Raw genomic sequence first — 14,006 nt, 5'->3', positions numbered from 1 at the left:
ATTCCAACTTCATTTAAGATAAAAAGCAAATGGCACATTTGTATAGACAACACTAAAACAGAGTAAGCACTACATAAACTTACTATGTTATGACAGGTCATAAAAAAACAATGAATTTTAGTAAAACATGCAAACACTTAATATTTGCACAAGTACTGTTTGTACTGAACACCTGTTAAACTCACCTTAGGCAGCAACTTTTGCACTCTAGTTCGCTCCCTCTCTTCCTTCAGTAAAGCTCCACCTCTGTTGGCAAATCTATTTGGATCGCGAGCTTTTTTCTGCATGGAAAAGGGCAAGGTCATTAAAACACAAGGTATAGAATTTATTGTTAAAACATTTGGCATCCTGAGTATATAGTCCAGCATACACAACAGGAAACTAGAAAATCTCAAACAATTACTAGTAGTACTACCTCCACTACACTATGTACAAGGATTACACAGCTCTGACAGTGTAGGTAACCAGTTATATTAACGCCTTGTGTGCCTGTAGGGGTTAAAAAGAGTATGTTGTGAACAGACTTAAGTCCATCCTGGGGAGATGGAGGTAAGCTCTGGTTTCCACTTCAGTGACTACTGGGAGCATCAAGTGTTACACCTGTGCAGTATAGAGCTAGGGAGCACACGATACCTGGTGCACACAGAGAATCCAGCATGTAGAGGCACATGCCCCTAAGTGTCAAGCAGCACAGCATGGCAAGCTGAAAAAGGGGAGGGATACTTTGCTCTGGGAGAAGGCAAGCTGCCTCACAGCAAGCTGACCCACTGCGTTATCACCAAGACTCTCACCACTACAGTAACGGATAAGCAGACAGGGCTTTGCAGGAAAGATTGGGTCATACAGCTCTCTCCTTGCCTGAGCGTGCCTGGTTCCCACCTCACTGGAATTAATGGGCACATTACATGCCAGTAAAGGAGCCATCAGATGAGTTCCTGTAGGGAAGCAAAATTTACCAGTAGTACTAAAAGCTTTATTGATAAAAACATTTCATCATCAAAATAACCAAACAGAAATTTGTCTACTCAGTACCATTTGGGATTTTGAAAAATGCCTCAGAAATGAGAAGCAGATACATTCTCCCTCTCCATTCCTTCTAAACTATCCATAACCTACTAGCCATTTCTTAAGGCAATCATCCCCTTCCTCTCTTCATTACTAGATCAAAGATTCAAAGAAAACTGTCATTTAGGAAACAAATGCAACTTAAAAGAAATTTTGGGTATGAGCTCGTCAGAGTAGAGGGGCAATTTAAGTACAAGAATAAGGGAGGGTGTATACACAATTATGCTAATGACCAACACAAAAAAAGAAGTTATGTACTCACCATAACATTCTATGTTTGTTGTCCATAATCTCACATTCATTCTTGATGGTTGGGTTCAGAACTGAGCATCGGTTCCGACTCGGCCTAATACTAAAGCTCGAGAGCTTTCACTGGCTCAAGTCTATACCCTATCCCATTATGCATGGCAGCAGTTACCCAGATCTTGTTTGCAAATACTAATCACTAGAACTTTGTAACAAGAAGGGAATCAGAACTTTGACCAATTCCAGAAATTCCTCTTGATCCTCCAGGTAGGAGGAAGGAGGGTGGGATGCAAGAATGAATGCGAGATTATGGACAACAAACTTGGAACATAATGGTGAGTACATAACTTCACTATGTTATGTTGTCCTATCTTCACCTTCATTCATGATGGTTGGGACAGCGTCCCCCACACATTCTTTCTCAGGTGACTCAAGGGAATAAACTCTTCAGAACAGTGGAACCAAAGGAAGCCCTGTTCCGGGAGGCCATGTCCACTTTGCAATGAGTGATAAAGGTATGAGGACTGACCCATGTGGATGCCGCACAAATTTAATCCAAAGGTAGTCTGGTTTGGAAAGTGGTGGAAGTAGACATCGTTTTAGTCAAATGGGCCCGAATTTACCTGGCAGTTACTTATGCTGAGAGTTATATGCTTAAGTAATGATGTCTGAAAGCCATTTAGATAAAGTGACTCTTGAAACTGGGGTCCATTTTCTAGTCTCAGAATGAAACAAATAATTGGTCAGATTTTCTAAACTCCTTTGTCCTATGTAAATAGAAGCCAACTGCCTATGGACATTCAGTTCCTAAAGTTTATATACTGCCTTGTTGCTATAGTTGGGGAAAAAAAGACAGGCAGATAAATGGATTGATTCAAGTTGGACTCAGAACATACTTTGGGCTGAAAAGGATGATTTGTTCTGAGAGAGAGAGACTGCCTTTGTGGAAAAGTAAATAGGGAGGACGAATAGAGGTTGTAGTTCTGAAACCCTCCTAGCCGAAGTAATGGATGCCAAAAAGATGGTCTTCCATGTTAGGAACTTTAGTGGACAAGAGGAAGCTGGCTCAAATGGAGGGAGAATTAAAGTAGTCAGTACCAAATTTAGATCCCAGGGAGGTGGCAGTTCTCTTATTGGAGGTCTTAATAGGAATGTACCCCTCAAAATGGCTTTGCATAATCTGTGAGACATTTTTGATCCCATGTCTCCTACATGGTAGTTGGATATGGCAGCTAATTGTACTCGTATAGTAGCTGCAGCTGTGCCTTGATTGAAAATATCTGCTAAAAATTTAGAATTGCAGTCACAGGGGCTGTGAGGTGTCTATGTGATACTTGGAAGCCCAACAAGAAAACCTTTACCATTTGCTAGCATACAGTATTCTAGTTGTAGTCTTATTAGATGAAACCAGAATGCGTCACTGCTGGGAATATGTCCGGAAGCCTGGCTAAAATGGGAAGTGGAACGACCAAGCTGTCAGCTTGAGGGTTTCGATGGAGGGATGGAGCGTTCCTGACTGATGGGTTAGAAGATCTGGAACTGGGTCCAGAATCCAAGGCTCCTCCTGGGGATGGGGCCATAGGAAAGGGAACCAGATTTGATGAGGCCAGTAGGTAGCGATGATAATTAGTTTGCGACTCAACAATTTGGCTTTCTGTAGAACTTTGGGTATTAATGTAAATAGGGAAATGCATAAAGTCCCAGGGGTCAGTTGTGAAGTGCATCCCTTGGAGGGGGGATTAGGGCACGGTAGCTGCTGCATTTGGAGTTCATGGACGTGGCAAAGAGGTTGCAGCAAGACTGGCCCCACTTGCAAAAATTTCTGTTCACAATTTCCTCCTTCAGGGATCACTAATGAGGCGTAAGAATTGCCTGGCTTAAATTTCGCTATCATTACGTTGGATTTCCCAGAATGTGTGTTGCAGTTAGAAAACATGGAGAAGAAATTGCCCTTTGCCATACTCAGCCTCTCAACACAAGAGGGTAAGATCTGGTTCTGCCTTGTTGATGTACCACGCCACAGACATTGTCTATCGCAATCGTACCTGTTGGAAGAGAGCTCTGGAATGCTTGCAATGCCAGAAGCACCACTCATCTCTGGGAATCTGATGTGCAAGTGGTATTAGTATTTCTGCCAAGTCCCTTGGACAGTCGGTCCCAGATAATGTCCCCCCCAGCCTATCTGGGAAGCGTCCGTGGTCACTGTAGCTACTAGATGGGGGAGAACAAACAGTCTGCCTATTATTACCAGAGTTGACTGAAGCCACCATCGTAGGTCCTTTTTGCAGGTGTCCGTAATGAGGATTTTGTGTGACATGGGTAACTCCTGCATGGACCATTGGGCAAAGAGTAGCCACTGTAATATTTGTGTGTAGACGCGCCAATGGAAAGTACAGTTGTGTACACTTACCATAAATGTAGATATTCGAGTGTATTCACTGTTGCAGTCATTACACTTAGGTTATCCTGCTGGCAGGCTACCCTCAGCCAGCCTGAATTCCAAAGTCTAGGTCCGACACCGGTTGCGGCTGCCTCTTCCCTGACGTCAGTGCGCCAGGGGTATAAATGATGCAGCCGAAGCCATTTTCTCCAGTTTTTCTTGCCCCAGATGTCAGATGCCCCCAAAAGGGTAGGCTAAAAATATGCCAATAAAAAATGCATGCACCAAAATATATTATAGCAATAACCCACACCTGGGTGTGGGTAATGCTGGATTTACCCATGGTTGGTGTGGTTTGGTCACGAGGGCGAAGCCCAAGTGGCCAAACAAAGCCAACCGTGGGTAAATCCAGCATTACCCACACCCAGAAGTTGGTTATTGCTATTATACAATGACATTTAAGAAAAAAAATAATTACTTTTCTTAAATAATGGCATTGTATAATGCCTCCTTGCTGCCCTTCCGCATCTGTCTGATATTCTGCGGCAGTTCTGATGTACTGCGCATGCCTACGCAGTACAAAAGCAACGGAGAAAGCAAGATCTCCATTGCTTTTTAATCGCTATGTTAAACTCGTTTAACATAGCGAAACAGTGTGAAGCAACGGATCTTGCATTCTCCATTGCTGTAAAAAGAGTTATAGTAATGGAAAAAGTCTGGGAGACCGGACCTTTTTCCATTACTATAACTCTGATTTACAACATGCACGCTGATCAATCAGCGCGCACGTTTTTGAATATTTAATGGGGGGTCATTGTATAATATACCTTCATCTACAAGCAAATACACCACATAGGTTGTATAGATTACAGAAGTGCAGATAAGATCCAGCAAAGATATGGGGGATGGTGGGTGGGTAACCTGGACTGCAAAAGTGAATACACTCGAACATCTACATTTATGGTAAGTGTACACAACTGTACTATGTTCTTAATGTTTCACTGTTGCAGTCATTACACTTGGGTTGAATCCCAAAGCTATGGTTGGGAGGCTGGAGCTAAATAGCATTAGGAGCGGCTATGAGGCCCTGCAAAACTGCAGTGGAAAAGCCTGCTCTGGATTTAGAGTAGAGTGGTAAATGATAGTGCTTTGTAAAGGTGTGCACCGAACTCCAGGTAGCAGCCTCTAAAATGTCTTTGGTTGGTACTCCCCTGAGGAAGCCTGCTGAAGTGGCTGCTGCTCTGGTTGAATAAGGCCTAATGCCCTTAGGCACTGGCTTGCCATGATGTGAATAGCAGAAATTAATGCAGTGGCCTATCCACTTTGAAATAGTCTGCTTTGAGATAGCCTTTCCTTGTGATCCTGCAGCATATGCCACTAGTAGTTGCTCTGTCTTTCTGAAAGCTTTGGTTCTGTTCAAGTAGAAGCGCAGCTGTCTGTGCATGTCCAAAGAATGCAGAAGTTTCTCACCCTTATTCTGTGGGTTTGGATAAAAAGTAGGCAGATGAATAGTTTTGTTAAGGGCCACACTGGACACTACCTTAGGAATAAATGTCGGGTTTGTCCTTAGAGAAACCCTGTCTGGATAAAAAATGATAAAAGGTTTCACAGTCATGAGTGCCTTTTAGTACTGAGACTCATCTTGCAGAGGTTACTGCTAGGAGCAGAGCTGTTTTCCAAGATAAAAACTTTATATCAGCTGTAGCGGCTGGCTCAAAAGGTGGCAGGGTGAGTTTTTCCAAGAGATAATTGAAGTCCCATGCAGGTATTGGTGATCTCCTTGGAAGCCTTAAGTTTTTGGCTCCTCTGAGGTACTGCCTTAACAGAGGATGAGAAAAGATTGGTGGCTCTGTATTGTACTGAGCCGAAATGGCAGAAGCATGAATTTTAATTGATGAGAAGGATAGGCCTTTGTCCAGCATCTCAGTTAAGTATTGCAAAATCTGAGGAATATTTGGTATAGCTGTATCAATTCCTTGTGCCTGGATCCAAGCACAGAAGCTCTTCCACTTTCCGGCATAAGATTTTCTGATACTAGGCCTTCTGGCCTCCAAAATGACATCCATCACAGCTTTAGTGAGAGGTGCGTTTTTGTAGGACTACATTACCCGCCATGCTGCCAGATTTAAGGTCTTTAGTTGGCTGTGCAGGATCGGATTGCTTTGTTGGGACAGTAGATAAGGTATTTGAGGCAAGGTCCAAGCCGGGCATTGAGACAAGTTCCTTAGGACTGGATACCAGTACTGGCGGGGCCAGTCTGGGGCAATCAGTATCATCTTTGGCTTCTCTTGTCTGACCTTTAGGAGTACCTTGGGGAGGAGAAGCAGTGGAGGAAAGGCATATACTGCTAAGCTTTTCCAGCTGAAAGATAGGGCGTCCACTTTCCATGCTTGCCTGTGATAAGTCCTTGTGCAGAATCTTTTTAGGTGGTAGTTGTGAGGAGAGGCAAATAGATCTACATCCGGGCATCCCCATTTCCTTGTTATCATGCTGAAGACTTGCGGATCCAACTTCCACTTGTGGGGATCCATATCATGCTGAAGACTTGCGGATCCAACTTCCACTTGTGGGGATCCATGAGGTTTCTGCTTAGTTCGTCTGCCAGAGTATTTATTTTTCCTGGCAGGAATTGTGCCTGCAGATGTACCTGGTAAGCGAATGCTGTGTCCCACAAAGTCATGGCTAGTCTGCAAAGGGGGTAAGAGAGTGCCTCCCTGCTTGTTTATATACCACATGACCGTGGTGTTGTCTGTCTTTATCAGTAGTTGCCCTGGATGAAGTACATTCTGAACAGCTAGCATCTCTTTTTGATTGATATGTAAATGCATTTGGTTTGCAGACCATGTGCCTTGAATACATCTTCCTGCCATGTGGGCCCCCAGGCATAATCTGATGCCTCCGTTGTTAATGTCTGCCTGGCTGGGGGAAAGGTGAATGACTGCCCCTTGTTCTGGTGACAAGCCTTCACCCACCATCGAAACTCCTGTTGCAGGCAGGGAATGAGGATAATTATTGTTTCCAGGCTGTGGCAATGTTGAGTCCAAACACTCTTTAGGTACCATTGAAGTTTTCTCATATGCAGTCTCGCATATGGAATTAGTAGAATGCAGGATGCCATGAAGCCCAAAGCCTGCAGAATTTTTCTTGCAGATAACTGGGCCTTTGTTGCCAACAGGTTCAAATAGGTAGTCAGTTGCTTTTGTTTGTCTGGCGTGAGATAAGCCATCTGGGCAGTTGTATTTAAGCTTGCATCCAGGAATATTATCTTGAGAGGGTACTAGTTTTGATTTCTTTTTGTTGACTGCGTACCCTAGGCCTATTAGAAATCTTTTTACAAATGCCAGATGCTGTAGTAGAATGTCCTTGTTCTCCGCTTGAATGAGGCATTCGTCCAAGTAAGGATATATTTCTATTCCTCTTTGTCTGCAGAAGGCAATTACTGGTGCCAGGAACTTTGTGAAGACCCTGGGCGCAGTAGATAAGCCAAAGGGCAGTGCAGGGAATTGGTAGTGCATTGAGCCAGCTTTGAATCTGAGGTATATTCTGCATGATTGTCCGATTAGGACATGCAGGTATGCCTCTTTTGGTCTAAAGTCACAAGCCAAGCCTTCTTGCCCAGCATGGGCAGAAGCTGCTGTAGAGTCAATATTTTGAACTTTGGTATATCCAGATATGTATTTAGAATAGATAGGTCCAGTATTGGTCTCCAGGTCTTGTTCTTTCTTGGTACCAAGAATAGTCTAACAAAATCCTTGTCCCTGCTCTTGCTCTGGTACTTGTCGAATGGCCCTCATGTCCATGAGAGAGAATTGTTTGTGTGCGTCTGCCCATTGATGTTTTGGCAGGTCTAGCCAGCCATTTGTCCTTGGCAGGGTATGGAAGTGAAACTTGTAGCCTTGTGACACTATGTCTAGGACCCATTTGTCCTGTGTTATGTGCCAATTTTGAGAAAAAAAGTGCTAGTTTCCCCCCTAAAGGTGCTGCCAGAAGATAAGTGCTTGGTGCAGGCAGGGGGAAGTCATTGGGACTGTTTCCTGTATGGCTGTGATTTGTCTTCTCCACTTTTGGAGGTAGAAGCACCCCATTGTTTAGACCTGTACGAACCTTGGGGCTGGGATCTGCCTCTTTGGTGTCTGTATCTGCCACATTGTGGTCTGTCTGACACTGGAAAGGACCAATTCTTTGTAGGCCAGTGTCTGCTAAATCTTTGAGGTTGTACCTGTAAAAAAATCTTTAACCGTTTACATAGATTTAGCTTTGTCCTCCATTTTCTTTAACACCAAACAAGGTATCATGCTGTAATGGAGCATCAAATAATTTTGCTTTGACATGGGTCAGGCAGATTTTGTTCCTTTAACCAAGCATGCCTCCTGATGACAGAACCCGTAACAGCGGCCCTGCAGGAGGCCTCCAAAGAATCAAAACCACATTGCAAAGTATGCTTTCCAACTTGCTCAGCTGCATGCAATAAATAGTACAGTTTTGTACCTACCATAAATGTAGATGTTAGAGTGTTCACACTGCTGCAGTCATCACACTTGGGTTATCTGCTGTCAGGCGGTCCCGCAGTCGACCCGAGTTCCAAAGTCTTGGTCTGGCGTCGGTTGCTGTCGCTTCTTCCTGGACGTCAGTGACAGAGGTATAAAAGAGGCAGCCGATGCCATTTTCTTGTTTTTCTTGCCCCAGATGTCAGGTGCCCCCAAATAGGAAGGCAATACATAATCCTAAGTAAATTACATAAGTAGAAAACAATAGCTACAGCTGAAAGCAAATACACCATATAGAAATACATCTTCGAGATTGCATAAACAGGGAACTATAGATAAAACCCAGGTAAGAAGAGGGGAAGGTGGGAGGGTAACCTGGACTGCAGCAGTGTGAACACTCATCTACATTTATGGTAGGTACAAAACTGTACTATGTTCATCGTGTTACACTGCTGCAGTCATCACACTTGGGTTGAATCCCAAAGCTAAGGCTGGGTGGCTGGTAGTAAACAGGGTTTGGAGAAGCTAGTAGGCCCTGCAAAACTGCATTGGCAAAGCCAGCTCTGGTTTTTGAGTATAGAGGTAAGTGGTAGTGCTTGGTGAAGGTGTGCACTGAACTCCAAGTTGCAGCTTCCAAAATATCCTTGGTTGGTACCCCTCTGAGGAAGGCCGCTGATTATGTTGCCCTGGTGGAATAAGGCCTAATGTTACCAGGTACAGGTTTCCCATGGTGCGTGTTGCAGAAACGGATACAATGTCCTATCCATTTTGAAATGGTCTGTTTTGATATAGGCTTTCCTCGAGAACCTGCAGCATAGGATACAAAGAGCTAATCAGATTTTCTGAAAACCTTTGTTTTATCCAAGTAGAAACGTAATTGTCTGTGAATGTCCCAAGAGTGTAGGAGCCTTTCCCCTTTATTCTGGGGGTTTGGATAAAAGGTGGGTAAATGAATGGCTTGGTTTAGAGCCACACTGGATACTACCTTTGGCATAAAAGAAGGGTTAGTTCGCAAAGAAACTGTCGATGAAAAATGATGAAAGGCTCCACTGCCATTAGGGCCTGTAGCTCAGACTCTTCGTGCTGAAGTTATTGCAAGCAGCAGGGCAGTTTTCCATGATAAAAATTGTAGATCAGCTGAAAAAGCTGGCTCGAAGGGTGGTAGTGTAAGTTTTTCCAAAACAAAATTGAGGTCCCAAGTTGGTGATGGTGTTCTTCAGGGCGGTCTTATGTTCTTAGTCCCTCTGAGGTACTGTCTTAATAATGGATGTGAAAAAATAGGAGGATTCGTGTTGTAATGAGCTGAAATAGCTGAAGCGTGGATCTTTATAGATGAAAAGGAAAGGCCTTTGTGCAACATCTCAGTTAAATATTGCAGAATCTGAGGAATATTTGGGACAAGAGGATTTTGGCCTTTAGCCTGGTTCCAGGCACATAATCTTTTCGATTTGTCTGAGTAGGCTTTCCTGGTGCTGGGGTCTCCTGGCCTCCAGAATGACATCCATAACAGCTGTAGAGAGAAGTGTTGACTGGTTTAGATAGTCTGCCATGCAGCCATATTTAAAGTCTTGAGCTGGCTGTGTAGAATCTGATTGTTTTGCTGAGTCAGCAGGTGAGTGATTTGAGGTAAAATCCATGGTGGGCCTTGAGCCATGTTCCTTAATATTGGATACCAGTGTTGGCGTGACCAGTCTGGAGCAATGAGCATCATTTGTGGCCTCTCTAATCTGGCTTTTAGCAGCACCTTTGCCAGAAGAGGTAGTGGAGGAAAGGCATACACTGTTAGTGTTTTCCAACTGAATGAGAGGGCGTCCACTTTCCAAGCTAGTGTGTAGTATGTCCTTGTGCAAAACTTTCGCAGTTGGTAGCTTTGGGGGAGGCAAACAGATCTATGCCTGGGCTCCCCCATTTTTGAGCTATCATTGTGAATACTTCAGAGTCTAGTTTCCACTCGTGAGGATTCATGATATTTCTGCTTAGTTCGTCTGCCAATGTATTTTTCTTTCCTGGCAGGAATTGTGCTTGTAGTTGAACTTGGAAGGTCAGTGCTGTGTTCCACAAGGTCATTGCTTGCCTGCATAGGGGATAGGAATGTGTGCCCCCTTGTTTATGTACCACATCACTGTGGTGTTGTCAGTCTTTATTAGAAGTTGTCCTGGATGTAGGAGGTCCTTGAAAGCTGTTAGGACATTTTGTACAGCTAGCATCTCTTTTTGATTGATGTGGAGATGCATTTGATCTGCAGACCATTTGTCCTGAAAACACCGTTCTGCCATGTGTGCTCCCCCAGGTGTAATCCGATGCATCTGTCATTGTTTGCCTGGCTGTGGGCAAGATGAAAAGCTGACTCTTGTTGAGGTGACATACCTGAACCCACCATAGAAACTCCTGTTGAAGGCAGGGAATTAGTGGTATTATTGTTTCCAAGCTGTGGCTGTGTTGAGTCCATATGCTTTTCAGGTACCATTGTAATTTCCTCATATGCAATTTGGCATATGGTATTAGTAGTATGCAAGATGCCATGAATCCCATGGCCTGCAGAATTTTTCTTGCAGGGAGTTGGGTCTTTGTTGCCATCATTTTGAAGTATTGAGTCAGTTGTCCTTGCTTGTCTGGCGTGAGATAAGCCATCTTGGCCGTTGTATTTAAGCTGGCACCCAGGAATATTATGTCTTGTGAGGGCACTAGATTTGACTTCTTTTAGTTTACTGTGTACCCTAGGCAACTTAGTAGTTTTTTTTTACAAATGCCAGATGTTTTAAAAGAATGCCCTTGCTGTCTGCTTGAATAAGGCAGTCGTCCAGGTATGGATACATTTGGATGCCTCTGTCTGCAGTATGCAATTACTGGCGCCAGGCATTTTGTGAAGACCTTGGGCGCAGTAGATAAGCCAAAGGGCAGTGCAGAGAATTGGTAATGAGTTGTACCTGCTATAAATCGGAGGTATCTTCTGCAATTTTGTCTGATAGGGACATGCAGGTATGCCTCCTTGAGGTCCGTTACTAGTCAAGCCTTCTTGCCCAGCATGGGAAGAAGTTGCTGTAGTGTGAGCATCTTGAATTTGGGTACTTCCAGGTATGTGTTTAGAACCGAAAGGTCCAGAATGGGTCTCCAGGCTTTGTCCTTTCTAGGAACCAGAAAGAGTCTTGAGTAAAATCATTGTCCTTGCTCCTGTGTAAGAACCTGTTGAATGGCTCTCATGTCCATGAGTGCTGTAATTTGTCTTTGAGCCTCTGCCCATTGATTTGATGGCAGGTTTGGCATTCCTTTTATCCTTGGTAAAGTGTGAAAGTGGAACCTGTATCCTTGAGTTACAATATTTAGGACCCATTGGTCTTTTGTGATGATGTGCCAATTGTCTGCAAAAAGTGCAAGGTTTCCTCCCACGGGAGCTGCCAAGAGCTATTTGCTTGGCAGTCTGAGGGGTAAATCATTGTAATTGTCTTCTGATAGTTTGAGACCTGTCTTCTCCTCCTTTCTGGGTTGTGGCACCCCATTGTCGTGGCTTGTAAGAGCCTTGTGGCTGACCTCTGCCCCTTCGGCGTCTGTATTTGCCCCTCTGTGGTCTGTCAGAAGTTGGAAAGGACCAGTTCTTGGTTGGCCAATTTCTGCTGAAACAAGGGGGTTGAACCTGTAAAAAATCCTTAACCGTCTGCATAGATTTTTGCCTTATCCTCCATTTTCTTTAAAACCTCTTCTGCTTTCACACCAAATAAAACATCCTGCTGTAAGGGTGCATCCAATAACTTTGCTTTAACATGATCAGGTAAAGTTTGTTCTTTTAACCAAGCATGCCTACGAATGACAGACCCTGTTACAGCTGCTCTGCAAGAAGCTTCCAATGAATCAAATCCACATTGCAAAGTACGTTTTCCCACTTGTTCTGCTGCATGCAACAAATCTTGCATTTCCTTGTAATCCGGCTGCGCTGTATGTGTGCTCATTTTTTGTTTTAATTGAGGCATCAAATATTGTTGATATTTCAGCATGTGAAACTGGCAATTTAAGCCCCCCATAGCTAGAGTAGCTGAAGTATATACTTTCTTTCCCCATCTGTCTAGTGTTCTAGAATCCCTTTCAGACTGTGCAGGATTTTTAGCAATAGAGGCCTTAACCCGTTTGAGACCCTGGGAAATGGTTTGTGGGTCAGCAACAGGGTTTTTATATAGGAATTTATGCGAGTCAGGGGATCTGTAGTACCTGTCTGGCTTGGCTGGTGCAGGAGGTAATGAATCTGGGTTAAGGCTAGATTCTGAATAAACATCATCCACAATGTCTAACCCAGGTGGAATAGCAAGGGGTCTGTGCTGGGGTAGTAAGAGGAACTCTCGGAGCCTTTTCTTAGAATCAGAGTAATCCTGGCCTTCCCAGTGGAAATGTTCCCTCATGGTATGTAAAGTTTCCCCAAAAGAGTAGTCTTCTGGGGGAGATGCTGAAGGAATAGACTCTTCAGTATCAGAGTCTTCATAAGGGGGGAAAGAGCACTCCTGTTCCTCAGAAGAATCTGAAGAAATGGAAACCTGGTCAGAGGAGGCGTAGTCCTCCTCCTGTCTAGGCCTTTTGTCAGGTGGGGGATGGGAACCCCTGATTAGGGGATTTAAGTCTTCGGCCATCTTAAGCATCTGTTTCTTAGGCATGGGGCCTTGCACTGGAGACTGTACAGGCTTCCTTACTTTTAATGGAGTTTTCAGTTTTGCATAGGATTTAACAGTAAGTGTAGTCTGTCTGAAGACACCTGCAACTGACGGCCTTTCAACTGCACTGGGATCCCCTTCAGCCATGGAGTCGGAAGGGCCTAAAGATAAAAGGCTCTGGAGGCCCTGCAATCTCCGCTTGGGAGTCGGATGCAGGCTGGAGTTCTAAATCAGCGGTCGTCAGGGGCTGCGTAGGCGCCTCACTGAAAACCGGAGAACCGGCGACTGGCCTAGCAGAGGCCTCGGTGTCTGGTTTGGGTCTCTGCTGCCTGTCCTTATCTTTGCGCTTTTATGTATCCCAGTCATTTGCCACGACGGCATGGTATAATTAAATTTTCTACCAAAATAATGTCGGGAGAAATCAAACAGACGTTTAAGCGTTTGTTAAACCTAGCACAAAACCGACAACCTGTGACGTCATGGTCTGGGCCTAGGCAAGGGATACAATAAGAATGAAAATCCTTATGAGGTATTTGCTTCCCACAAGAAATGCAATTAACTTTTTCTGACATCGGACTGAGGCAAGAAAAGGTTCCCCAACAGGGTACTTAGCTTTATTGAAGACTTTGGTCTGAAATTCAATTTGAAAATCTCAGGAGTCGGCCGACCGGCACTTGCGAACTGCTTCTGCTTCGGGTACCACGCAGCAAGAAAGACTGAAGAAAACGGTGTTGGCTGCCTCTTTTATACCCCTGTCGCACTGACGTCAGGGAAGAAGTGACAGCAATCGATGCCGGACCAAGACTTTGGAACTCGGGCTGACTGCGGGACCGCCTGACGGCAGATAACCCAAGTGTGATGACTGCAGCAGTGCAACACGAACATCCTGCATTTCTTGCACCTTCAGAATTTATCAATATTTTCTGTTCAAGCAGTGACATAATATATTGCTGATATTTGAGCATATGAAACTGACAATTTAAAGCCCTTATAGACAAAGTACAGAGGTGTCAATCTTTCCGCATCTGTCCAAAGCCCTAGAATCCCTGTCAGAGGGGGTAGGGTTTTTTGCAGTGGATGCCTCGACTCCTTTGGGACCCTGAGAGATAGTTTCTGGGTCAACAGCAGGGGTTTTGAAAAGGAAATTTTCCCTCATGGTATGCAAGGTTTCCCCAAAAGAGTAATCCTCAGGAG

General features: G+C 44.3%; 1 protein-coding gene across 2 annotated transcripts in view; it reads right to left on the bottom strand.

Moving 5' to 3' along the window:
• LOC122793263 (protein regulator of cytokinesis 1-like) overlaps positions 1–14,006 on the bottom strand; it is a 1,295,879-nt gene that overhangs the window by 446,592 nt on the left and 835,281 nt on the right. For both annotated transcript variants that reach the window (XM_044061121.1, XM_044061122.1), the window contains exon 9: positions 186–281. In XM_044061121.1, coding sequence (XP_043917056.1) covers positions 186–281 — 96 coding nt within the window. The remainder of the gene's footprint in view (positions 1–185; positions 282–14,006) is intronic.

Source organism: Protopterus annectens, chromosome 2.part0, assembly GCF_019279795.1.
Source record: "Protopterus annectens isolate FY-2018-M chromosome 2.part0, PAN1.0, whole genome shotgun sequence".
Classification (NCBI taxonomy): Eukaryota; Metazoa; Chordata; order Ceratodontiformes; family Protopteridae; genus Protopterus; species Protopterus annectens.
The sequence above is the reverse complement of the archived record's forward strand: the minus strand, read 5'-3'. Positions and strand labels throughout refer to the sequence as shown.